The sequence below is a fragment of the Tupaia chinensis genome, unplaced genomic scaffold, assembly GCF_000334495.1.
Source record: "Tupaia chinensis unplaced genomic scaffold, TupChi_1.0 Scaffold000096_1, whole genome shotgun sequence".
In the NCBI taxonomy this organism is placed as follows: Eukaryota; Metazoa; Chordata; class Mammalia; order Scandentia; family Tupaiidae; genus Tupaia; species Tupaia belangeri.
The window spans coordinates 1,314,317-1,341,169 of record NW_006159558.1 but is presented as its reverse complement, the minus strand read 5'-3'; the positions used below and the strand labels follow the sequence as shown (position 1 = coordinate 1,341,169).

Genomic DNA, 26,853 nt, shown 5'->3' with positions numbered 1-26,853 from the left:
AGTGGGATATTGAAAGGATTTACAAATATAGAAACCCATGAGGAGCCACAGGGGAACTGGCCTGGCTGAAATTTCTGAGGAACATTTCATTTTCTTTAGTAAGAGGCACAGGTTGTTGTTCAAGAACATAAATATCCAAAGGTAATTGCCAAATAAAAAAAGGAATTACTGGGGCAGGTGGCATGGTGGTTAAGGGCACTAGACTCCCACATGGCCAACAGTGGTTCAAGACTTGAACCTGGTGGCTTGCTTTCTCACTTTTCCTCTCTCTCTCTCTCTCTCTCTCTTTTTTTTTTTTTTGAGAGATTTTTTTGCTATAGGGCGCGTGCATTCATCAGAAAGACAGAGAGAGACAGAGAAACATAAAGCAAGAAATCACCCCCCAGGGGGGATGGCCACACCGCAATCCCTTCTCCTCCATTCTCCTCTCGGGATCTTGGGCACACATGCACACGCGCCCAGTCTGAGTTTAAGCCATCAGGTCCAGGACTCGAACCACAGTCGGCTACGTGGGAGTCCAACGACATAGCTATTACACCAACTGCTAGTCCCACTTTCCCTCTCTCTTTTGCTCTGTCCCTTTCTGGTTAAATTAAAATAAATAAATACAGTTAAATAAGTATTATTTTTTTAAAAAAGAAAACGAATTACTTCATTTATGAATGAAAGAGAAGATAATTGTAAGAAATTCATAGAGATGCTGGTTAGTTTCAGGAGAAGTGTCTAATGGATAAATAGTACAAATCCCAAGACTACACTATTTGATCATTTCCACTCACCGTTTACTTAGCCAGTTACAAACATTTACTGAACCAAAGTTGCATGGCAGGTACTATCTAGATCCAGGGGTTAGAGGAGTGACTTCATCAAGGTCACCACCTGAATGGACTCACTGTCTTGGAGAAGAGGCAACCACATAACCAGATAATGTGTATCTTAATCATAATAAATATAGTGGCAGATATATAAAGGTATCAGGTGAGGGCCATGTAGACAGGATCAGGGTTGAGCTATAGATTAGCACTGATTAAGAAGTTTGGAGGGACCAGCAATTAGCGTAATGGCTATGTTGTTGGACTCCCATGTAGTCAACCCTGGTTCGAGTCCCGGACCTGGTGGCTTAAATTCATGCTGGGCGCATATACGTGCGTGTCCAAGATCCTGAGAGGAGAATGGAGAAGGGACTGTGGCATGGTCATCCCCCTTGGGGGTGATTTCTCGCTTTCTGTTCCTCTGTCTCTCTCTGCCTTTCCGGCGAGCACACATGCCCGATAGCAAAAAACAAACAAACAAAAAACAATAACAACAACAACAAAAAACTTTAAAAAAAGAAGTTTGGAATCTGCTATCTAGATGTGGAACCCTTCTACACTGTTCTCTGTCTTTGGTCAACTTATTTAACATCAACAGTCTATCTCCTCATCTGCATAATGTGGGAAATAGTATCTTTCAGGTGGTTATGCAGACTTAAGAGCTGTTACGTTCTACCCTTACTGCCTTCTCCCTCTTACCTTTAACTGACAAATCTGTAATTTGGTTTGGAAATAAATGTACACACTCATTGTGGAGTTACATGGAATTTTTAAGATCCACAGGGCCATGGTTGACCATGTGGGGACCTCCTGGGAATATTTTACATGTATATTCATATTATTTATCATTTATGATTAATAATATAATTTATATACTATAAAACTATATTTATATATATATAGAGAGAGATTTATGCATATGTGTGTACGGAGGGTGGGGGAGAGATTGTGCACAGATCAAGAAGGTGTTCAGAAGGCCATGAGCTCTCAGTTGGATCACCGCATCTCTGGGAGGAAGCAGCCAGGTTGAAGACAGAGAACATTCTAGAAGAAAGGATCACATGATCACAGGCACTGATATGGAAAAGCATGTTATAACCATGGAGTTGCAGACACGAGGAAGGTTCTTCACAGACATGGTTCTGATGGTTATGCAGATAGATCACAGTACGTGTGGGGGTGCACTGACTGCAGGCAGAGGGGTGAATTGGGAAGAGTCTAACAAGGGCGTGGACTCAGGCAGCTCCCCACACCATAGGACTTGCAAGAGTAATGCCAGACCCTTGGCTGGGTAAGAGACTGGTTGGCTCATCAGACTTAGGACCAAGGCCTCATTCATATTCCTGGGGCCAGAGAGGTGGGCCTGGGGTAGAATAAGGCAGGTCATTGCACTGGTCAGAGCTTACAGGAGGCCTACCACCAAGATGGACCTCACAGGGTCCTAAATAAAGGGAATATGTATAATGTTCTTGCCTCAGGACTGGATGGTTTTTGGGAGTAAGACAAAATATGTGGAACCAAACTATGCAGATGTCAGAAGAAAGGAAGACCCAAAAGGCTTGGAATGGTTTGATCTGAAAACAGTTTCTGATTGAGGAAAGTCAAGACAGAAAGGAGATAAGGTGCTAGGTGGAACTACAGCTCTAGGAAAAGCACCAATAATTCTTCCCAAATGATTGAGTCACTCAGACGACAGCCAGTTAGTCTATATTCTGGAAACAATAGTATGCATTTGGATATTTAGAAAAGTCTATAACAAGTTTAAGAGATCACAGTCCTTAGGACCAGCAGATGGCATAATGGTTATGCCACTGGACTCCCACATAGTCGACCGCTATTCGAGTTCCAGACCTGGCGTCTTAAAACTGGCCATGGGCACATACATGTGCGTGCTCAAAATCCCAAGAGGAGAATGGGGGAGAAGGACTGTGGTGTGGCCACCCTCCCTGGGGGGTGATTTCTTGCCTTCTATCTCTGTCTCTCTAGCAAGTAAACATGCCCTAGAGCAAAGATCTCTCTTAAAAAAAAGAAAATCACAATCCTTTTATTTCCACCACTTATAACCTTTAGCTGAATGTAGACACTGATCTGCTGTAACAACAAATATCTCTAGTCCCTCCCCCACCAAACCCCCATGCTCTCATTTACTGCTTGACGGATTGCTATAAAGTGGACTGCTAGATTTACATCCTAATAACTTATTTTCAATATATCCAACTGTTGATGTGGTCCCAGAAGCAAGATGTTAAGAATTAGATGGAACAATCTCCCATCATCAATAAAGGCAGAGGGAAAAAAATCTAATTCTATTTATTATTCATTTATACCTGTTATATAAAACTATAACTGGAAAACATAAGTTGATTTTATTTCATTTCCTGTATGAAAATCACCCACCACCTAGTCATTAAAAGTTATGAATCAACAACTGAATTATCACAGAATTCTCTTTTTAAAAAAATTGATATTCTATTTTTGTTCAAATCTTTCTTTGATGTGTTAACTAGGTTAGTCTATCACCCTTAATGAAGACGTGAATATCCAAAGGTGCATTTGTGAAGCTGAGCAAACAAGTAGATTATGACAAAAAGGAAAAGAAAAAGAAAAAGGAAAAGGAAAAGGAAAAAAGACCAGTGTAAATTATGTATTGGCTGTTCTCTAGTGAAATATCAGTAAATTTCTTGTATTATACATATCTGTATTCATACACTAGAGATTTCCAAAGTACAAAGTAATTAAGCTTGATGGAGGCTAATATTATAGATAGCAAGAGAAAATAATTAGGCAGTGTCATCTTCACTCAGCACTATATTTAATACATATGTAACACAGATTTATTGATCATGTATCACAGGCTGTGAGCTAGGGGTGCAGATCTATAAAGAGCCAAAAATTGTCATGGGATCAGTTTTCCTTCTCCTTTGGTTGCTTAATGATGTGTTTTATTCAAGATCCTTTGGACCTAAGAAAATAAATCAATTCAAATCCAATCCAACCCATTGAGGAAAGAGAAAAAACTTAAAAAGTTAAAACCTGTAAGGTAATCCATACAACACCTGAAATTCAGACAGTCCTAATGCAAACTAACCCGGCCTCCTTGACTTTCAGGCCATGTGGTCTCTGTGCTGGGCTACTGTCCATCACTGCAGAGTTAGCCACCATGGCCACCGCCCCCATAGTGCCCACATTTGGATGGCACAGACGTCGGGTCACGTATGTCACATCTTCAAGAGTCAGGGACCAATTTCTCACAGGTCATTGAGATATCTATTTCTGGTACAAACAGGAAGTGGGAAATGCGGCACAACTTACAACACGGTTCCGTAGACCTGCTCCTATCAGGGGCTGGGAGTGAGTGACACAAGGTGAATGCTATATTGTACGCAGGATTATCATACAGGAAGATCAGAGATGGCATGGAAAAGTGTAGACTAGCAGTGAAACAACAACTTCAGAGCAAAATAGATGTCAATTCAATGATGCCTGCAGACTTATAAAATCCGACAGGCTCAGCCTCCCAAGAGGTGTTCAGTTTTATCAGAAAGCTCTTGACCTACATATAACATTGTGTAGAAAACAAATACACACTTATAAATATTATTTTTCTCTCTATCTTAGACTCATCACTTTCAATCAGTCAACCTTATGAAAACAATTTTCAAGGAAACACAACTCAGTTTTCTTTTGCCTTATCCATCCTGCTTTGGTTAATTCGGACATTTAGACAGTGCCATGATGGGTTTACATCACAGGACGTGCTTCTTTGCAGCTACCTACACCCTGGACATTGGGCTGCAGAAACACATATGATTCCTCATGTCCTAAACAATGTTTTGTAGCAGAAGGTGACATAGTTCCACCTTGTTCACAGTCACACCGTAGCGTGCAATGGTTTCCATTAAAAGGAAAAAAAAATGATTATCACCGCTCAACAAAGAAAGGAACAATATTAAAAGGCAGGGGTCTCCAACAGGAAACATTCTAACTACAAATTTACTCCTACAATGATAAACTATGCCAGGTCCAAGGCTGTAAAGATATTTTAATTCTTTCATGGCAGTAGCAACTAAGAGTCCCAGAAACTCGTGCTCCAGAGTGGAGCTGCTGCGGACCCCAAGACCAACTTCCACCTAGGAGAGGCTGTAAGGTTGGTGCTCACCAGAGGGGAGAGGGCAGTGAGGCTACTGACACTGCTCTTGGGATGCAGCCCTAAGGGAGGGCAGGTAAAAGGAGCAGATCCTGATCACTGGAGGACAGGAGGCCACCTGCTGCCCAGCACGGACTGCCTTAGTCAGTTGTGAAAGTGAGAAACAAACCCAGTATGCTAAGTCACGGAAATGTCAGCATTTTCCTCTTTTTGCTTTTCTCTTTTCCTTTTTTGCCACAGCAGCCATTGCTTCATTAACTAAGACAGTTTCCTAAAAATGCAGAGTGTCCAACACTCAAAGGTAAGGTGATAAAACAATGCATACATAAAAAATGAAACTGAAGCCTTATAGAACTTCATTTATGTTTCCTTCACTCGCACACTCACACCCTTTTCTTTTAAAATATGAAATTACGGTTCTTAGGAGGACAATTTATTTTATAGTCAAGTGACAGGAAAGTTGTTTTTTTACAAATGTTTCATAATCTCACGCCAAACCCTAACTAAAGAATCACCTCTATCTATGGATGAATAAATATTCTCACACACGGGAAACTGCAATGTATGTTGGTATCTGAAGGGCAATTAGAACCTGGCATTAGATATTAGCAAACAATGTGGCTTTCACCAGAATGCTTTCCCTCTCGTCCATTTCAGAAACCTGCAACTCTGGATCGTTTTTCATATAAAAAAATATAACCCAAACTGCAAGATGGTGATTTGGCATCTCCTGATTTCCAACAAGTGAACTGAATGTGAAGGCTCTTTCTGTGTAGAATTATGCATAATTTGTATGCAGGACAACATCAGTTCTGTGAAAAGAGTTTCAAGTACAAACCAGGCCATTTTGAACATCCTTGAACATCCTAAATCAGGTCAGTTAGCGTTTCTTCCCGGCAGCTGACCAAATGCCCAACTCCACTGCAGGCCTGAAAGGAGCAGACGCACCCCACACTTCTCTCCCAGCGACAATCAGAGCACAGGCAGGGACAAGGCACGGTGCGGGTTACCTGATGCTGCTCATGCTGCCGGTCTCGGACCCCAGCTTGCATCGCTCCAGCTGGCTAGCGACGATCTGCCGTTCGGCCTCCAGCTCCCGGGTCAGCCTTTCGAATTGTAATTCCTGAAAGAAACATGCCAAAAAGATCAATGCTGTCATCATTTGGAATTCAGACCAAAGGAAAGGATGGTTGGAGAAGGGGGAAATACGGTTTTACAAAATGTCAAATTAGAAAAACAGAGGATGTGGAATAAAACTAGGCAGTGAAGCTCAGACGGATTTGTGATCCACTGCTGTGGGGTCTTGAACAAGCTACTTCATCCCTTTAGTCTCCATTTCATCATCCGTAAACTGGGTTTAACATCCTTATTTCCTAGATAATGATTAAATAAGAACAGCATGAAAAAGTAGCCTGTGCTGTCTCTGGTGGACGGTCAACACCCAGATACTGATACTCCTGGCACCAAAAGCGTAACATCCAAAAAGAGTGAGACTCTGCCACTTGATACAGATGGAAGAATATAGAAGATTTAATGCTATGCAAATGAGCCAGAACCTGAAAGACACTCTTTGTTCCCACGTAATACACACCAAATGTCTGCACTTCATGGCAGAAACAGAAAGGCTGAAAGACGTAATGGCAGAGATAGCAAGTGAAGATGCCAGAGGATATATAGGAGAGGGTGGGCAGCTGAAGGTGGGAGAGACGGACTTAAGGAAAAAAAAAAAAAAAAATGAACAGATACATGAATGGAAAGTTATATCTTTGATGCACTGGACATGCAATGCATTTTTGCCTTGAGAATCTATATCTGTTAAAACATACCATAATTAAATATAAATTATAATAAAAGATAAAATAAGATAAATGACTTATTTTTTAGAATTATCATTTTAATTTCTATTTATTATTATTTTTAAAAGTTGCAATAGAGCACATGTGCTCACTGGAGAGAGAGAGAGAGAGACACACACAGAGAAGGAAAGTGAGAAAGAAAGTACCAGGTCCAGGACTTGAACTACAGTTGGCCATGTGGAAGCCCTATACCTTAACTACTATGCAACCTGCTGATCCTAAGAAATTTTAAAATTTTTGATCATTATTTGGAGTGTTGTGTCTATTCTCTATCGATCTTCTCACTCTCTGTATACTGTATACTAATGTGGACGTCTTAAAACTTGCATACCATAGATGGAAGAATACAATGCCTTGAAAACTATACTTTTCATGCTTCAAGTTCCAACATAATGACAATGATGCCAAGTCTATATATTCTAATTACTGAAAGCGTAGCCTTTGAGATATGTGATTTATATCCTCAAAAACAGCCCTTTGAACCAATGAAGAATGTTTCTAAAAAGGTGACTAAAACTTTGAATTAACTTTAATGGAAAATCATTTGATCAGAACTTAAAAGATCTCAGCTGGTCTAACTATAGCACTTTTGTACCACATTTTTCATCTTATTATTTTATTTTACCATACGGTTAGTAAGTTTAATAAACGTAATTTGAACAAGTCATGATTTTAGTGAAAATTTTCAGGAAAAGTTTTTACAATGAATTTTTTGTTTGTTTTGAGAGGTTTTGCTCAAGAGTGGCATGCACTCACCAGAAAGACAGAGACAGAAAGACAGAAAGCGAGAAATCACCTTCCGGGTGGATGACCATACCACAATCCTTTCTCCATTTTCCTATTGGGATTTTAGGCATGCAAGCACAAATGCCTGGAGTGAGTTCTAACCTCTGGGTCCAGGACTCAAAACATGGTTGACTATGTGGGAGTCCAGAAACGTAACCATTTCGCCATCTGCTGGTCACTACAATTAATTTTAAAGAGAAATCTGCATAGTAATGTTTTTGCAATGGGAAAACAAGAATGCTGTCTCCTATCTCAAAAAGTGGGGTAAAGGGGAAAAAGTGGGATAAAGGTCAGTTGTGGAGTCACTCCCTCAAGTGCATGAATTTGTCTGTCCAGGAAAGAAGGATACATTTTATTTGCTATCTTGGAATACTTTTAGATGAGATATTTAAAACGTAGGATCTGGTGTAGGGGGGCAGTAGGTGGCGTAGTGGTTGTATCACTGGACTCCCATGTGGCTGGCCACAGTTCAAATCCTGGACCTGGTGGCTTGAGGCTCATGCCAGGCATGTGTGCGTGTGTGCACAGGATCCCAGGAAGCGGATGGAGGAGGAGAGATTGTGGCATGGCCATTCCCTCTATGGGGATGATTTTTCACTTTTCCTCCTACTGGCTCTGCCTCTCTCTATATATCTCTATTTCTCTGGTGAGCACATACATCCTAAGTTGAAAACCTCAAAATAAAATAAAATAAAATAAAATAAAATAAAATAAAATAAATCTTAATAAAATAAAATAAAATAAAATAAAATAAAATAAAATAAAATAAAATAAAATAAAATGTAGGATCTGGTTTATCCTCTGCATATATTAAAAAGGTCCTGGTTCTTTTTTTCTGAAGAGCAGATTTTTATGAACATACACACACACATTTAATTTAGACATTATTTCAGGGATTGAAGTAAAAGACACTTTGAAAATAAAAGCTCAGCTTCTCCCTTTAGGGTGTTAACATTGAGGATGCATATTGCTGTTTAAGCTCACGCTTTCATTCTCATATATTCTGAAGGGTAACAAGCATTATTGGTCGCAAATGAGTAAGAAGACCTCTACTAGGTGCATTTCATGCAACTAGCCTCTCTCAAAGTCCCAATGCTTTATTTATTTGAGCCTTTCTTTGCCACAAATCATGTAAGTTCTAGAAGATATTTTTTATAATGTATCATATCTTAAATCTATCTGTATCACAGGAAAACAACTCATACATCTGAGTGGATAACACCTCAGAAACACAGGTTTGGGCATGGCCGTGTGTCCTAGTGGTGAAGGGAGCTGGATGCCACACGACAGACTGCAGTTTGAAACCCCACCCCAGTGACCTGAAAAATGCACCAGTTTGGGTCAGTCAAAGGAGTGGTAGTTAGGAAGCTAGATGCCACAATGGCTGACAGTATCAGGTTTGAGTCCCAGACCTGGCAGCTTGAGAAACGTGCCAGGTGCATGCACAGGTCTGTCCAAAATCCTGAAAGGAGGGAGAAGTGGAGAAGCGAGTGCAGCATGGTCATCCCCCATGATAGGTGTTTTCTCACTTTCTCTCTTTACCACTCTCTTCCCCTCACTGGTGAGTGCACATGCATGGTACAAATTACCAAAAAAATTTAAAAATAATAAAAGAATACATGGGGTACATATGGTGCATTCCTTAAATCCTGACTGGATGGAGAAATAAAGAAGGGATTGTGGCACAATTATGTCCCAATGGGAGGTGCTTTCTTCTTCTCCTTCTTCTTCTCCTCCTCCTCCTCCTCCTCCTTCTTCTTCCTCTCTCTCTCTCTCTCTCTCTCTCTCTCTCTGGTGAGGCCACATGCCCTCTGGCAATTACATAAATAAATAAATAAGAAGAAATAAAAGCATACTATATAAAGATCATACAGTAAGTGGAATTTCAGGTAGATGAAAATTCAGCTCTGTATTTGCAATACAAATGTGTCATTGGCTGGACTTGTCCATGCAGACAGCCATCCAAAACAGTGACACAGTACAGCAAGCTGCTTCAGCATTTACGAACCTGTCCTTTGGGTGCAGGTGATGTTCTGGGATGGTGAGCTTTGAGCTGGGTCTCACCTTGTTTCCTTCTTCCTGTCAGTCCTATGAGAAGGATGTGATGGGAAGATCTTTTCATTTGGAAATAGCCTTCCCAACATGGTCGGAATTTCCAGCACTCTTCGTCCACTTCCTTTTTCTTCTGTCTGAAAAACTCCCTTTCATGTTGCTTGCAGTGTAGATCCTTTGGTAATGAATTCTGTCAATCTGACAGGCCTTTAAGAAAGTCTTTAGTTTGCCTTCATATTTGAAGGAGATTTGTGCACCACTCTCCTCTCCTTTGCACTCTCACCAATAAATAAATAAAGTAAATGTACTACTATTCCTAACTTTGTTTCTGTATATATGGTGCCTTCTTTCTCTGCTTTTACATCAGGCTTTCTGTTCAACACTAGTGCTAGCCAAGTTGCTCACAATGCTGGATGCTGCAGTAGTATTCGTGATTCTGACTCTTGGAGTTCATGGAGCTTCTTAGACCAGAGGATTTACAGGTTATTTTTGCCAGATTTGAATATTATAAAGCCTTTATATCTTCAATATTTTTTCTTCTTCTCCACTATCTCCTCTCCTTCAATGACGGCAACTAAATGTGTAACTGGCTACCTGGAACAGTCTCACAGCTCAGGGATTTAATTTCCACTTAATTGTTTTTCCCTTTATGTTTCATTTTGGGTAGTTTTATTGGTGTAATGAAGTTAACTAATATTTCTTCCACAATGTCTACTCTACCACGAATCCCATCCAATGTATTTTTATCTCTAAAATTGATAAATCAAACCTCTTGAGAAATTTCGTTTTGGTCTTTTTTATATCTTTCATGACTCTAACTTTTGAACATATGAAAAAGACTTATAAACAACTATTTAAATTACCGTATTTGCTAATCTAGTGTCTGTCCAGTCTCAGTTGATTGAGTTTCCTCCTGAATAAAGGTCATATTTCATGTTCTTCTGGACCTGGGACAATCTTCGAAAACAAAACATGTTGAATTTGATCTTGTCAGGTTTTGTATTCCCACAAATACCTTCAACTCTGTTTTGGGGCACACTTAGGTTATCTGGAAGCAATCTGCTACTTTTGAGCCTTGTTTTGATTTATTGGAGTTTTGGTTTGGTTTTTGATTTGGTTTGATTTTTGACTTGTTTCATTTGCTGAGTTAAGATTCATTAGGGGACAGAAAAGCATTTAGTCCTGGGCTAATTATCCTGTACTACCAAGGCAAGACCCTCCCAAAGGCCCTACTCAGTGTCCTATGGCTTATGGGGTCTCTCGGAAGGCCTGGGAGTGCTGGCTGAAATTCCTCACCCCGTGTAAGAAGAAAGTGCTGTGTAGTTCATCCTTTCAGATGCTCCTTTCACTGGTCTCTGGTACTTTTCTTACATGAATGAGCAGCTCAGTCCTCAGCTCAGTATCAGAAGGGGACCCTCTGCAGATACCTTTTTGGTTCTGTGCTCGAGATGTGAACTGTAGCACCTTGACCTCTCTGGCCTCTCTGCACTCTCTCCCAACTCAGACCCTGCCTAGATTTCCCCTCTCTGCATTGCAAGGAAAATTCTCTCAAGGCAATTATTTGCTACCTCACTCCAAGCCAAGGGTCTGAAGATTACAGGGAAAGCTGTTTTGGCCACAGCACACGACTGGAGCTCAGAATTCTTAGACCCAACCCCTTACTCTGGCGATAATATAGGTTTGGAACTGACAACTGAGCTTGCCACTGGGAACGTGAAGATCTGGAACTGAGGTTCTCAAATTTGGGACAACAGACTGATTTTTTTTTTTCAACAGAGAATTTTTTTTTCTCCTTGATATGGCCACTCCCATGTCTTGCAGGCATATAGAGTGCTCTGAGTATCTTCACAAGAGTGGATAAGCTTCTATTGCACTGGGAGACTTAACCTGAGGTCTAGTGACAAAGATTACATTTTCTAGTTGTAACTCGGTTTACTGTTGGGAAGGAGGAAGGAGCCTGAGATTTTCAGAGAACTTAAGAAGGAAGAACATTTAATAGAAGGATATTGTGGAGCCAGCAGGTAGCATGGTGGTAGGGCACTGAACTCCCACATGGCAGACTGCGGTTAGAGTCCTGAACCTGACAGCTCAAAAATCACACCTGATATGCATGTGTGTGTGCCCAAAAGCCCAAAAGGAGAACTGAGTAGAAGGGACTGCTGTGTAGCCATCCCCTCGGGGGATGATTTCTCACTGTCCCTCTGTTTCTGTCTTTGTCTGGTGAATGCATGTGCCCTATGACAAAAACCTTACAAACAGAGAGGGATGTTGGTACTAAGGCCAGGACATACAGGATATCAACTGGAAAAATTACACACGTGGACTATATTCAGAAAAATTAATGACTGGTTTTAGGTGAATATGTGGCATTAACTTAATTATGTGAAGGTGTGACTATGAAGAGGTAACTAAGAGTCAGGGAAGATCTTTAGAGATTATCTAGATTTGTAGGGTAGAAGATACGAAAATAAAAAGAATCATAATCCCAAGGAAATGGTCATTGGTGTTGCCCTTTCCAGGCAGTTCAAATGGAGACATTATGATATAAATTAGGATATTAAAAAAATGTGATACAGGGCCACAGCAAATTAGGAGCCAGATTCAACATGATCAACCATGGTTTGAAACCCAGCCCTAACAGCTTGAAAAACACACCAACTGTATGCATGTCTAAAATCTAGTAGGACAGAGAAATGGAAGAATAAGGATCATGGCATGACCATGCTCCATTGGGCCTGATTTTCACTCTCTCATTCTATTTGCAAAAACTCTCTGGCAATTCCTGCCCCAAGCCAAAAAAAAAAAAAAAAAAAAAAGAAAAGAGAAGAAAGGTAATTCAAAAACTGTTCAGAGACATCAGAATTTCATAGGGGTTTAGAGCAGTGAGTGGGTTAGAGAGGCCATCCTGTGGTAAAAGACATTTAAAAGAAAAGGCAAAGTAGTGTTAGAAAGCCTCAAAAATCCTCACTATGAGGAAATTATCTTGTTTTAGAGATGATAAAATTTATAAAAGTATTGATTATATGATGTCAAAGTTCATTAAAATTTACTGAGAGCCAAATTTAAATGGCTTCACTCCTAGGATAGCAGATCATTGAGTCATATAATATATTAGAATTACAAGAAAAATATCATATAGCTTTATAATTTCTTCCTAAAGAACTTAAAATTAATAATTTATTTGGTTTAATTAAATGGAGTTTATTAAATATCTTTAAGTAAATAAAAGCACGTACAGTCTCTTGAGGAAGCTTAGCTTACTCAGTATGAGAACCGAAATCAGAAAACTCATACAGTGAGGTGGAAGTTAGGAAAGGCACCAGGAGAGCCATTATAGAAAGATGATGAGAAGGGCGTGCAAAGTCAGCCAGCTATATTTGGTTTCTTTAAACATATAGTTTCTTCCTCCTTTATCACCTGTCCCTGCAAGGGGACTCCAAATGGAACCAGCAATTGTAATCTCCCCAACAGGTCATACACAAGAACACTTAGAGTCAGGGGCCAAGGGCCAGACAACTCCTAACTTAGAAATCTAAAGTACCTGGGCCCAGTGAAAACTGAGATAAGCTGATTGGCCCAAATTATATGGAAAACACTATCAAAAGAATAGTTGGCGGCAAAAGGCCACAATAGGGCCAAAGGGCACCCACCCCATGAACCTAAATAATGAAAGAATGCTTGTGACCACTAACCATTAGTTCTTTGTGATATCCTTATAAAAATTCATGTGAGGCAGGAGACAGGAACCTTATAAATAAAATTAGGGTGTAGGCCCAAGATAGAATTACAAAATGGCTAAGTTTTAAGATGGAGATATAACAGCATAGCAGCAGCACAAGAAATGACTGACAGGCGTTAACTTCATGATTGACTTAAAACAAAGGCTTTCTTCCTGGTCCCACCACATTCCAGGAAGAAGGTAATGATCTTTTATGGCCCAAAGCTTTTAGATTGACTCTTCTGACCTTTGTATCCACTCCAAAATTAGGAAAAACAAACAGACTCATCTAGCATATGATCCCTACCATGAGGGGAATGCATGCACAAGCCCCTCCTGTGAAGAAGCCGGGATAAAGCCCCTCCTGACCAAGATAAAAACCCTTGCCTCAGGTTCCTCTTTGGCAATCTTTTTTCCAGAACCCATCTTGCCTTGGAACCCCTTTCTCCTTCAATAAACTCCACTTTGCTATCCCCTCATTGTGTCTGTATCTCTAATTCTTAGTGAGTGTGAGGCAAAGAATCAGGTTCATTGCTGTTCCTGCAATTGGGTATTGGGCCATACACCCCAAATTCCCATGTTAATAGTCTCATTAATTCTTTCAATAAATATGTGCAACATCAGTCAGGAGGTGACAAACTAATTTTGAGGAAATGAGAAACTAAGACAGGAAAGTGAATTAAGTAAAATAAATTTGCAAAGATATTGTAATAATGTTGCAAATTTATTTAGGAGAAACCTTACATGAGGAGATAAAAAGGAGACTTGACACTGAGAGTGGAGAAAGGAGAAGATAATTGAGACTCTGGACAGTGGAAGTTAAAATGTTTTTCCACAGTGTCACCCTGGCTGCCAGATATCAGTGAAGTGAGGTTCAAGCTGACCACTGACCACGCCCAGACTCAGAATCAGATGAAGAAGGAAGGTGGTCCCCAAACGCGAGTGTTTCAGTAGACTGTGCTTGCCCAGGCATTTACGCTTCCTTTGAGATGCTCCGCTCCTGAAGGAGATTAGCAGCCACCTAGACACCACCTGGAGGTGCTGCTGCAATGTCTACATGGTGGCAGGCATGAGGATGACAGCAGGAATCTGACAGTTTCTACCACCATAGTCAAGGCTCCAGGGTTCTTCACGAGAATCCAAAGGAAACTTGTTCGTCCTCTGGGTCAAATTAAATGAGAGCAGAAAATCTATTAATGAGCCACTGGTGGTCTGAGTTCCTTTAATGGCCCATTGCTCTGATCTCCACTTCTCAAGTGCATAAAACTAATCCCTGTGATCCAACCATAATCAGTTTATGACTCTGTCCTGTATTTTATTATAATTGCCTTTTCATGCCTTGGCATCCCTCAGTCTCTGAAATTCTCAGTCTCTCTCTCTCTTTCAACAGAGTATTTTGCTATTGGGCACATGTGCTTGCCAGAGAGTCAGACAGAAAGCAAGAAATCATCTCCTGGGGGGATGGTCATGCTGCAATCCCTTCTCCTCCCATCTCCTTTCAGGATTTTGGGCATACACGCATATGTGCCTGGTGTGAGTTTTTAAGTCACTAGGTCTAGGACTCAAACCACGGTTGACTACGTGGAAGTCCAGTAATGTAACCATTATCCCATCTGCTGTTCCCAGGTTGTGAAATTCTTAAAAAGAAGCTGAGTCCTAATTTATCATTTCACTGTGAGCAAAAAGCCTAAATACAGTTGGGCCTAGAGAAATGTTTGTGAATGAATGATCTAAGACCCTGGCATCGTGAATTCTCAAACAAAATAATCAACTTACTCCTATACAATAACTTTTTCAAGGAAGATAGTTCATTATTCCAAATGAATGTAAGAATACTTCTGTAGAACTTGTAGAAAATCAGTAATTCTAAGAAATGTCATTATAATCATATTATCTCACTATTAACAACTCATCAGTATAAGCAAAAACATGCACAACCCTTACATGAAGGTTTATCTACATGATGTTCCTTGTGCTTGAATTTCCTCTTCTTGTTTTTTTCTTTCTAATCAGTGCCATCTGATGTCGTATATATAAATACACATACAGATACATACCTATAAGTTAATAGAAATAGTTCCAATTGCACTCTTGTCATTATTTTTAAACCAAATTGTTAATACATACATTAAAATGAGCCAAGGATTTATCACATGTATTTGAAACAGAACATCTCTCTCTTTTTATCTCCTCTACAGAGCAAGCACTTTCAGTCTTTTACCTAAAATTTAAAATGTATGTCTCCATATGTCAATCATAGTCTTATAGTACTACTCCTTATCAACTAATTTCCCACAAAGCAAAATGAAAAATGGGTACCATTCACTGCCGTCAATGCACACACATTTCCACCTGCCTCAAATTTCCTCGGTAGCTAAACTGTAATAGAAAATAGAACAATATAATGATTGCTATGGTATGAATGTCTCTGTCTCCCCAAAACTCCTATGTTGAAATTGCAACCCCCAAGGTGATGGTACTTAGAGGTGGGGTATTTAGGAGGTGACTAGGTCAACAAATGGGATTAATGACTTTATAAAAGAGGTTTAAAGAGTTCCTTAACTCCTTACACCATATGAAGTCATGGAGTGAAGACGGCAACAGCAGATCTGCCTGCCTCTTCATCTTGGACTTCCCAGCCTACAGAACTGAGATGTACATTAATAAGTTTCTGAGTTCATGGTATTTTGTGAGAACAGCCCAAACAGACTAAGATAAAATGCAAATGCTATTTGGTGTATGATTTAATTTCTGTTAACATTTTGTTTCTCCTAAGTTAATGTCTTGGACTTTTCGGTCCTTTCTCCCGTTTGTGCAAATTCTCTTTCAACAGAATCAAACACTTGAAATAATATGTCATCATCAGCTATTGAAGAAATTTCTCTGGAGCCTTCTGAACTGCTCCAATCCAGCCTGGCTGCCCTCCCACGGCGTCTTCCTAGGCTCTCACTCACCCACGCTGGGGATCTCTTTTGTCCTTCTCTTAAGGGAATTCCTTGTCCCCTGGACCTGCTGCCTTCTCTGCTTTCTTACTTTATTTCCCATTTCAGAGAGAGAGCAAATGAGAGGCAAGTTCTTGAAATTCTGTACGTCTGACATATTTTTATTCTACTCTCACATTTGGTTAATAGTAGGGCTGGGTGTTAAAGCACAGGATTCTAGGTTGGAAATCATTTCCCCTCAGAGTTTTGAGACAATGCTTCACCATCTTCTATTCAAGGAGCTGTGGAGAAGTGTGAAAACTTTCACAGTTTTTTTTTTTTTTTTAATTTATCTAAATGAAAAATGCTTTTACATTCTCTCAGAAAATTTGTACTTTTTTTTTTGGTCCCTGGTTTTCTAAACTTACATAGTAATTCGTCTTGTTATAAGTCTGATTTTAAACATTCTCCTGAACAATCAGTGAGGCCTTTCAATCTAGAGACACGCTTTCTTATTTTTTAGGTTTTTGTCATAGGGAGCGTGTGCTGGCCAGAGAGACAAAGAGAGGCAAAGTGAGAAATCATGCCCCTGGGAGATGGCCACTTCATAATCCCTTCTCCACCATTCTCCTCCTGGGATTTTGGCATGTAATCACACATGGCCCCTGTGAGTTTTGCGGGGTCCAGGATTTGAACCATGGTCAGTCATGTAGGAGTCCAGTGCCTTCACCACCATGCCACCTGCTCACCCTTAAAGACATGTTTAAGTGATTTTATTTTAAAAAGTATGCTTTTCTGCCAGCCTCCCTTTCACCACCCCCTTTTATTTTATTTAGAGATTTTGACTATAGGGTGGGTGAACTCGCTGGAGACAGAGAGAGACAGAGAGACAGAAAGTGAGGGGCGTGGCCACACCAAAATTCCCTCTCCTCCATGTTTCTCTCGGGATTTTGGGCTCACATGCACATATACCTGGAGTTGAGTTTCAAGGCAGTGGCTCTGGGACTTGAACCACTGTTAACCATGCAGGAGTTCAGTGTCCCAACCATCATACCACCTGCTTGCTCCCTCTCTCTCTCTTTTTTTTTTTGGTTCGTTAGTTTGTTCTTTTTTGTCATGGGGGCATGTGCACACCGTAGGAGATGACAGAGACAGGGACAGTGAGAAAGCACTCCTCCAGACGGATGGACATAGTGCATTCCCTTCCCCTTCACTCTCCTCTCTGGGTTTTGAGCACACATGCACATGTACCTGGCATGACTTTCAAGTGACTGAGTGCAGGACTTGAACCATGTTCACCACCTGCTGGCCCACTATCCACTCCTTCTTTTTTAGAAAACTCTTTCTTATTATTACATTTTCCTTAAACTCATTATTCAGATACTGGAATTTATTTCAATCCTCAAAATGTATTCATTAATTTTTTCTCTTCTACTTTTCCATTTCTTCATTCTATGTTTCTTTCTAAAGGTTCTTCAATTTAATTATATAAGTCTCTGATAAGTGATTCATTGCTATTAATTTCTACTGCTTTTAATTTCTAAGAGCTACTTTTAATCTTTTAGATATTCCTTTTAATTAGCATCTGGTATTTACTTTATAGATTTTTAATCACCTCTTTTCTTTCTCCATGATATTAATATCCTTCCTACTATTGTTTTCTTCTCTGCACAGTTCCTATTTGATAATTTTCTATTTATTTGAGAAGTTATCTTTCACATGATAGCTTCCTTGGAAACATCCCAAGTTCCCTGGGAGCTGGCTTACTATCGAGTGTGAGGGGTATGGAGCTGATTGCTCTAGGTGCATCAGTGGGGCTTGTTAGCTGTGCTTTCCCAGAGAATTACAGGGTCTGTCCAGGGAGAACGCCATGCAGAATTCCCTCTTCCAAGCTCCAGCTTCCCGTGTAAACATCTGGCTCCTCTCTTCTACAAACCATGTAAGGGTAAAGCTGGTGAGGGGTGAGATGCGGACTCAAAATTTAGCCAGTAAAAACGTATTTATTCAATATCCATTTTAACACTTTCCTGTGGTCCCTGACTCAAGAGAGTCTTCATTTCACACCCTTCAGAGAATACTCTTAGCCATGATGGGTGGAGGATTTGGGGGGGTCTCGCTGATCCCTAAACAGGTTTTCCTGCCACTTCAGACTCGTATCTTGGCCCAAGGCCCTACACCCACCCACCTTTGAAGGATTTTCCAATAAAAATTGGCCATGCTTTACTCTCCCCACTGCTTGGAACTTCATTTTCATGGGTGCGATGAGACATTTCTCACTCCATCCATCTACCATCTTTAATCTGTTCTAACACATGTGTGTTTCACACTTTGGCACCTCTGTGTTCAGCAGTTCTCGAGGTGGGAGGCCTTGGAATTCACAGCGTGTAACACTGCACCTGGAAGTACTATTACTTTCTTCATACGACTTGGAGGAATTGTAGCAATTGACGTCTTCTCAGATATGGTGAAATATAGTTTCTTCATACACCCACTCTATGCCACTTTTACAAGGGAGCAGGGGTTAATGCTAGGGTTAAATCCACCCTTGGTACTCAAAGGTCAGGTCATTTTCTAACAGGACCTGGTAACCTTAGAGTAGAGGAGGTCATGGCAGAGTAGGCGTGAACCTAAAACCCCCCTGACTCTATAGCTATTTGCTGAACTCCCTGAGCTAGAACATCTGAATGTGCATGGTCCCTCAGCTCCCTCCCAAGCACGGCTGTATCCTACACCAAGCTGCTGGTTGTGTTCCAGGTCAGGAAGATTTAAAGAATGCCTGTAACCTCATACTTGAAGATTAACTCAACTTTCCTGCTGTGCCCTCTATTTCTGGAATTTGAGTTCATACTTTTAGTTTGAGCAAATCCCTGGATCCATAATAAAGACGGCAATCACTCTCTAAGCTTGGGCTTTTGCAGGAGCACTTTATTACCTGCCCCACCTCCGCAGGGACTCATGACCTGCATCTCTATACTGTTTCTGTGTCTGCTCTTGTCTTCACTGGATATTGCTTTGCCTGTCTGACGAGCCATTCACCTGACAATCACGTCTGTCTACTCTGAGCTCTTCCTTCCTCCCTGCCTAAGACTGCTCATTGTCTGATATCTCCACTAGCTCCTGGTGGAGTCTCAGAAAATTGTCTATGTCCCCCAGAGGCCCTCTGCAGCCTCCATATTTCTTTCACTACCCTATCTTGCTCACCTTGTCTCTAGATGAAACTTGGTTTTGTAGAAGCACCAATGCCAACAGAATCAAGTTAGCTATAAATAAAATGAGAGAACAAAAGATCACTGTTATTTCTCTTCAGGCATTATGAGTTAATGATTTTAGGTATATGTCCTTGCAGAGCTGGAGCAAGCTGACTATGCAAGTGTTTTGAAATATTGTCTTACAAGCTGAATAATTATTGCTTAAAACTGGTCTTCAGATGCTGTTCTACCTGGGAGAGGGTCAGAGTATAGGACTAGATTCTCTGCACCAGTTTTCTGCTCTCACTGTCTCTCATTTGCATCCATCAAGGATCTGAATCACCACATCACCCTAGGTGATCTTTCTGTCCACATTTTAATTCTGATTTCACTTGAATGAGTTGGCTTCATAGCCACACCTCTTGGCAATGTCAACTCCCTCCCACTGAGACACACTGCATAGCCAAGTCTGAAGAGAAGGTGGCACAAATGACAGGGTAATGGCAGGAAACCTACAGCAAAGTGTCCAACAAATCTGGGAAGAAGAAGCTGCCATGTCAAAATGGAACGGAACAAATCAATGTCAACTGTAACGCTGTGTAGACCTCATTGGTGAGTCAAAAACTGTGGCAAAGAGCTGTCCGTGAAGGTTTCCAGAACTGACAGATTCATATTTTAAACAACCACAATGTCATCTTGGGTCATCTAGCAAGACAGCAGATGACAGAAATCAGCACCCTGAAGTGAAATCATAAGTACCTTTCCAGAGTAGTTTCCATAAAATAAAAATAGAACAAAACACCTCTTTCTGATCAGCTCCTTCATTCTGCAGGATTCCGACTGCTTTGCTTTGCCATTGATCTTGTCTTATTAGTCAAACAAAGCATATTTACCACTGTTCTTGTTTTTCCTAAATGACAGCACTCCACAAAATAGTCACATTTCTTGGTAATTTAAGATGATATTAAATTCCATTACGTTTGATTAAAAATTTAGTGGTACTCCTATATTGGTGACTCTTAACTACATTACAATAATCTCTAGGACTTTTTGTTAATAACTAGTGGTTTCCCCGAAACTACGGAATAAAAATGTATGGGCACGGGGCAAAAGATGGCATAGCGGTTAAAGTGCTGGACTCCCACAGGGTCAACGGCAGTTCAAGTCCCAGACCTGACAGCTTGCTTTCCCACTTTCCCTCTTTCTCTCTCTGGTCAAATTAAAAAGATAATAATAATTAATAAAATAAAATAAAAATTATTTTTAAAAAATTTAAAGAATTATTCATTTTTAATTTTATTAACTTTTTTTTTTATATTTTTAACCAGAGAGAGAGAAAGAAAGCCACCAGGTTCAGGATTTGAACTGTGGTAGACCATGTGGGAGTGTCCAGCGCCTTAACCACCACACCACCTGCTGGTCCCAATAAATAATTCTTTAAAAGAAATGTATGGGGAGTGTGACCCTGGAATTTGCATTCTGCATTTGATCTTGGCCAAAAGGCTGAGAAATTATGACATGTACATTGTGAAAATTTAGTACTAGTGATTTTTATGCTTATGTGTACTTGGGGACGCTATTCTATTTCTGATAATAGCAAAAATGGCAGTAAATAATATTTTAAGTACTTACTTACCATGTAACAAACTCTGCTAATTGCTTTAAATGCCTTCACACATTCATTTCCATACTGACCCAATAAAGTAGGCATGTTATGGTCTAAGAGAACTCCCACTTACAGAGGGCAAGCAGCTTCCCCAAACATTAGCTGGGACTAAGCTAGAAGTCTAATGTAAACTATTCAGAATTGGTTTCAAAACTCTAGGGCTATATATTCTCACTATTTTAATGGAGAGTACATTCTATTTATATTATACAGACTTCTTTTAAGGAAAGACAATAGCCCATCTCTTTTTTTTTTTTTTTTGGAGAGATTTTCACTATAGGGCATGTGTGCTCACCAGACAGACAGAGAGAGACATAGAGACAGAAAGCGAGAAATCACCCCCCAGGGGGATGGTCACGCCTCAATCCGTTCTCCTCTATTCTCCTCTCGGGATCTTGGGCACGCACGCACATGTGCCCGGCGTGAGTTTTAAGCCACCGGGTCTGGGTCGCGAACCGCGGTCGACTACGTGGGAGTCCAGCAACATAGCCATTACGCTAACTGCTGGTTCCCAATAGCCCATCTCTTCATGCTCTCTTTACCTTACTTTTCCCTACCTGCCTGGAAATAAAATATCAGAATTATTTTGTTAAACCATAGGTAGAATTATAATCATTATACTGTTCGAATTCACACTACAGCTGATATGATAATGACCTTTACAAATTTTGAGAGAGATTTTTGCTCTAGGAGGTGGTCACTCACTGGAGAGACAGATAGAGACAGAGAGATAGAAAGCAAAAAATCAGTCCCCAGGGGAGATGGCCATGCCACAATCCCTTCTCCTATGTTCTCCTCTCAGGATTTTGGACATGCACGTACATATGCCTGAGTTGAGTTTTAAGCTGCCTGATCCAGGACTGGATTTTTATTTATTTATTTATTTTTAGATTTTTGCCATAGGGTGTATGTGCTCACCAGATATACAAAGACAAAGAGGGTGAGAGAGTAAGAAATCCACTCCCCTGGTGGGCTGGCTACACCACAATCCCTTCTCCTCTATTCTCCTCTTAGGCGTTAGGGCACACATACACACACACAGTGTGATTTCCAAGCCATTGAGTCTGGGACTTGAACTGCAGAGTCAGCCATGTGGGATCCAGCTGCTGGCCTCCGTACCACCTGCTGGCCCCTTGTCCTTTCATTTTTAAGAGGGACACTGACAAACTCAGACATACGCAACAAAGGCAATGAGGATAGTGAGGAGCATCTTACCCTATGGCTACCCTGTAGTGGAGAAAGCAGCTTTCCAGTATTTAAAGTGTGAAAGAGGAAGCAGCAGCACCCTCGGTTCAGCCAAAATCAGTGACTTAGGTTCCCTTAAATGCAGTCTTCATGAGCTCACTCTGCATGGTCCCTGATATCCATTCTTCTTCTGCAACTTCTCACTGTTTCTCAGAGCTACAGAAAATGTCTTTATCTTTCTATTTTATTATTTGTTTATTTATTTCTAGAGATATTTTTGTATAGGATGCCTGTGCTTATCAGAGAGAGACAGAGAGACAGAAAGTGAGAAACAACCTCCGGGGGTGGGGGTTACCATGCCACAATCCCTTCTCTTTCATTCTCTTCTCAAGATTTTACGCATGCATGCACATGTGCCCAGCATGAGTTTTAAGCTGCTGGGTTCAGGACTCAAACTGCAGTGCCTATATGGGAATCCAGCAACGTAGCCATTATGCCATCTGCTGGTCCTCATTTTTAAGATTTTTGCCATAGGTTATATGTGCTCACTGGAAAGAGATTGAAATATGAGAAAGTGAGAAATACCCTATTGGCCATGACACAATCCCTCCTCCTCCAGTGTCCTCTCTGAATTTTGGGCACACATATGCACCCAGCGTGACTTTCAAGCCTCCAGGTTCAGGACTTAAATCATGCAGTCATCCCCGTGGGGTCCAGCACCTTAACCATCGTGTCACCTGCTGGTCTCAATGTTATGGTTTTGAATCATAAGGTAGCATCATTTAATTACCACTTGTTTGGTATGGGTACGTTCTTGACCTCACCCTCACTCTCTGCACTTAAAAAGAACTGACCTCCACTATCACAACACCAACAGCGCTGTATTGCATCCACTTTATCAGATGCGCATCTGCACTCATAGACCACATGTGTCTTGACAGCAGGACCATGCCTTTGCATTATCGCCTTCTCACCTAGTATAGGGTGCACTCAATAAATAATGAATGAATCGGTGAATGCCTAACGACATACGATCTCAGCGAAAGACAGAATGGCGTGAGGAAGTGTGCAAACTGCAAATGCTCTGTGGAGACACTACTGTGTCTGTATCTCATAGGTAGAAATGTAAAGGGTGAGGTTCAATTACATTTGTAACACTTCCAATGCAAAATTTCTTTATTTCATCAAGTTGCTCTATCTTTCACATATCATTATATATATATATATATTTTCATAATCTGCTTTAGGAATATTTCTACCCAGAACAGAAATATTTGAGTAACAAAAGGATAGTATTTATCCCTTCTTACTCAGTGTCTTTGTTCAAATGCAGAGTTAAATACTCATATCATATAATTCCACATACTCTTGTCACCAAATACCATCAGTACTTGACATGACCTATGTCAGCATTTTACATTGTTGGCCTTGCCTACCTTCTGAGAACAGACCCTTCTAATGCTTTTAAGACATCTGTATCCTTTTTTTTTTCCGGACTCTCTGTCTGCCCTTCTCATTCTTCTTTGTGGTGTCCCTTCTTCTCCTAAGGAAGCACACTTCTTGAGATTCCTTTTCATTTCTACTTCCATACACTCTCTCTGAAAAAAACTATGCATTCCCACAATCACGATGACCAGCCCTTGGTGTTTATCTAACTTGTCCACTAACATCCATTCCCCAAGACAGACATTCATGTCCAAAACCAGTCACCTCAACCCTATACACCTGACCCTACTCTTCCGTTTCCCTAATTCAGTAAAGGATACCATCATCTACCCAAGTTGCTTAATCCTAAAATTTGTGTATCATTCTGGACTCTATCCTCTATAATACTTTTTTAAAAAAAATTTTTTTAGAGATTTTTGCTATAGGGGATTGTGCACTCAGCAGAGAGATAGAGAGACAGAAAGCAAGAAATCACCCTCGGGGGGCATGGCCATGTGGCAATCCCTTTTCCTCTATTCTTCTCTTGGGAGTTTGGACACGCACACACTCACAAGCGCCCGGCATGAGTTTTAAGCCACCGGGTCTGGGACTCCAACTGCGGTCAACTATGTGGGAACCCAGCAACATAACCATTATGACGTTTGTTGGTCCCAGTACTTTCACCAATCCACCGCTAGTGTGTCCACTGGGACCACTCCAATTCTTGCCATGACATCTTGTGTCTGGTATCTGAATGCAGTATCCTAATTAGGGTCTCTGCTTGTCTTCATACTTGACTTAACCTTGTTCTCCACAATAGAGCCAAAAACTATCTTTAAAAAAGTAATAAATGTGATTATGCTATTCATCTGTTTAGAAACTTTCAATGGCTTCTTATATCCTCAGGATATAAATTAATATCTTTTAACATTTAACTTTCAATGGGTCCATTTTTTAATATACTGAAAGAAATGTTCCTTACCACAAGCATCAAGATATATCTCCCTTAAACCCTGATATTAAGCTGAAGAACTGAAGGGTGGGACCAGCAGTTAGCGTAATGGCTATGTCGCTGGACTCCCATGTAGTTGACCACGGTTCATCTCATGGACCCGGTGACTTAAAGCTCACGCCAGATGCGTGTGCGTGTGTGCCCAAGATCCCAAGAGGAGAATGGAGGAGAAGGGATTACAGTGTGGCCATCCCCTCTGGGGGGTGATTTCTCACTGTCTATCTCTCTGTTTCTCTCTGTCTGTCTGGCGAGTGCATGCACCCTATAGCAAAAATCTCTTAAAAAGAAAAAAAAAAAAGAACTGAAGGGTGAGCAGTGACTACTGTATGTCCCTAGTTATACATTGTTTTATTTTCAAGTACATTTATTTTTTCCATGAGAAACAGAGGCAGAGAGAGAGTACCTCCAACAGGTTTGGATGCCACAATCCATCCCCAGCTCCAGCAAGCCCCAGGTCAGGGAGAAGACATGTCTGGAGTACTCAAGAAGATCTCCAGACTTGAACTATGAATCTTCTCATGTAGGTTTGCCTCACAGAATCTCATGTATTATTGCCGTATCATCGTCTGGCCTTTCACACATTTGTTGAATGTAAAAACAAGGGCCAGCCAGAGGCATGGTGAATAATGTGGCTGGATCCCACATGGCCAATGACATGATTCAAGTCCTGGACCTGGTGTCTTGAAAAACACTCTGGGCATGTGTGCATGTATGCTCGAATTCCCAAAAGGAGAATGGAGGAAAAGGGACTGTGTGGCATGGCCATTCCCACCATGAGTGCTTTCTCACTCTTACCCCAACCTCACCTCTCTGCCCAGTGAGCACAGGTGTCATACATGAAATAAAAAAAAAAACTTGGGGGGACCAGCAGTTGGCATAATGGCTATGTTGCTGGACTCCCATGTAGTTGATCACAGTTCGAGTCCCAGATCCAGTAGCTTAAACTCATGGCGGCACGTGTGCATGCATGCTCAAGATCCTGAGAGGACAATGGAGGGGAGGGGATTGGGGCGTGGCCATCCCCCAGGGGACAATTTCTCGCTTTCTGTCTCTTTGTCTCTCTCTGTCTTTCTGGAGAGCACACACACCCTATAGCAGAAAAAAAAAAATCTCTCAAAAAATTAAAAAGTTAAAAAAAATTTTTTGAAGTTAATATAGTATTAATTTGAAATTATAAACACAACCCAAAATAACTAAAAATGCTCATCTCTCTTCCCTATTGTTTTTGCTTTTTTGTTTGTTTGTTTGTTTTGGCTGTAGGGCTCATGAGCTTGCTAGAGAGAGACAGAGAGGGAAAGTGAGAAATCACTCCCCAGGGTGGATGGCCATGCTGCAATGCAACCCCCTCTCCTCTTGGAATTTTGGGCATGCACACACACACACACACACACACACACACACACACACACACAGTGTGATTTTCAAGTCACTGGTTCTAGGACTTAAACAGTGGTCAGACATGTGAGAATCCAGTGCCTTAAGCATCTCACCACCCGCTGGTCCCCAAACTTACTATTGTTTAATAGTCTATAATAGTATAATCAACTACTTCCATCTTCAAAGTTATTCTTTCTCTTTTTAATAAATAAATGTTTTAGGATTATTTATTTAATTTTATTTATTCATTCATTTATTTAAGCTTGTCTAGAGAGAGTAAAGATATAGAGAGAGAAAGAGAGAGAGAGGGAAAGTGAGAAAGCAAGCCACCAGGTCCAGGACTTGAACCATGGTCGGCCATGTAGGAGAGTCCAGTGCCTTAACCACCATGCTGCCTGCTGGTCCCCAAAGTTATTCTTTCTTAAGTTGTCTACCAAGAAATTTATGTAATACTTTGCAGAGTGAGGAAAAGTACTGCTCTGACTTTGAGAGAAGTATCAGGAGATATTTTCTACTGACTTAGCCTCTAAAATTCTCTAACCAAACTGTGAAATCCACTTTTAAAAATCAAACAAATTCCCATTAGGGAAGATGGAAGGAAGTGGGAAAAAGGAAGTAATCAAAGACAATGTCTGGAAGAGGAGGTGGCACCTGAGATGCACAATGAGAGGTCAATGATCTTACAATGAGGACAGGCACTGCAGATTG

At 40.7% G+C, this 26,853-nt stretch overlaps 1 protein-coding gene across 1 annotated transcript in view; it reads right to left on the bottom strand.

Moving 5' to 3' along the window:
• Window positions 1-26,853, bottom strand: part of LOC106734337 (catenin delta-2) — a 387,604-nt gene that overhangs the window by 182,152 nt on the left and 178,599 nt on the right. The window contains exon 2 of the mRNA XM_027769885.1: window positions 5,970-6,082. Within this exon, the coding sequence (XP_027625686.1) occupies window positions 5,970-6,082 (113 nt within the window). The remainder of the gene's footprint in view (window positions 1-5,969; window positions 6,083-26,853) is intronic.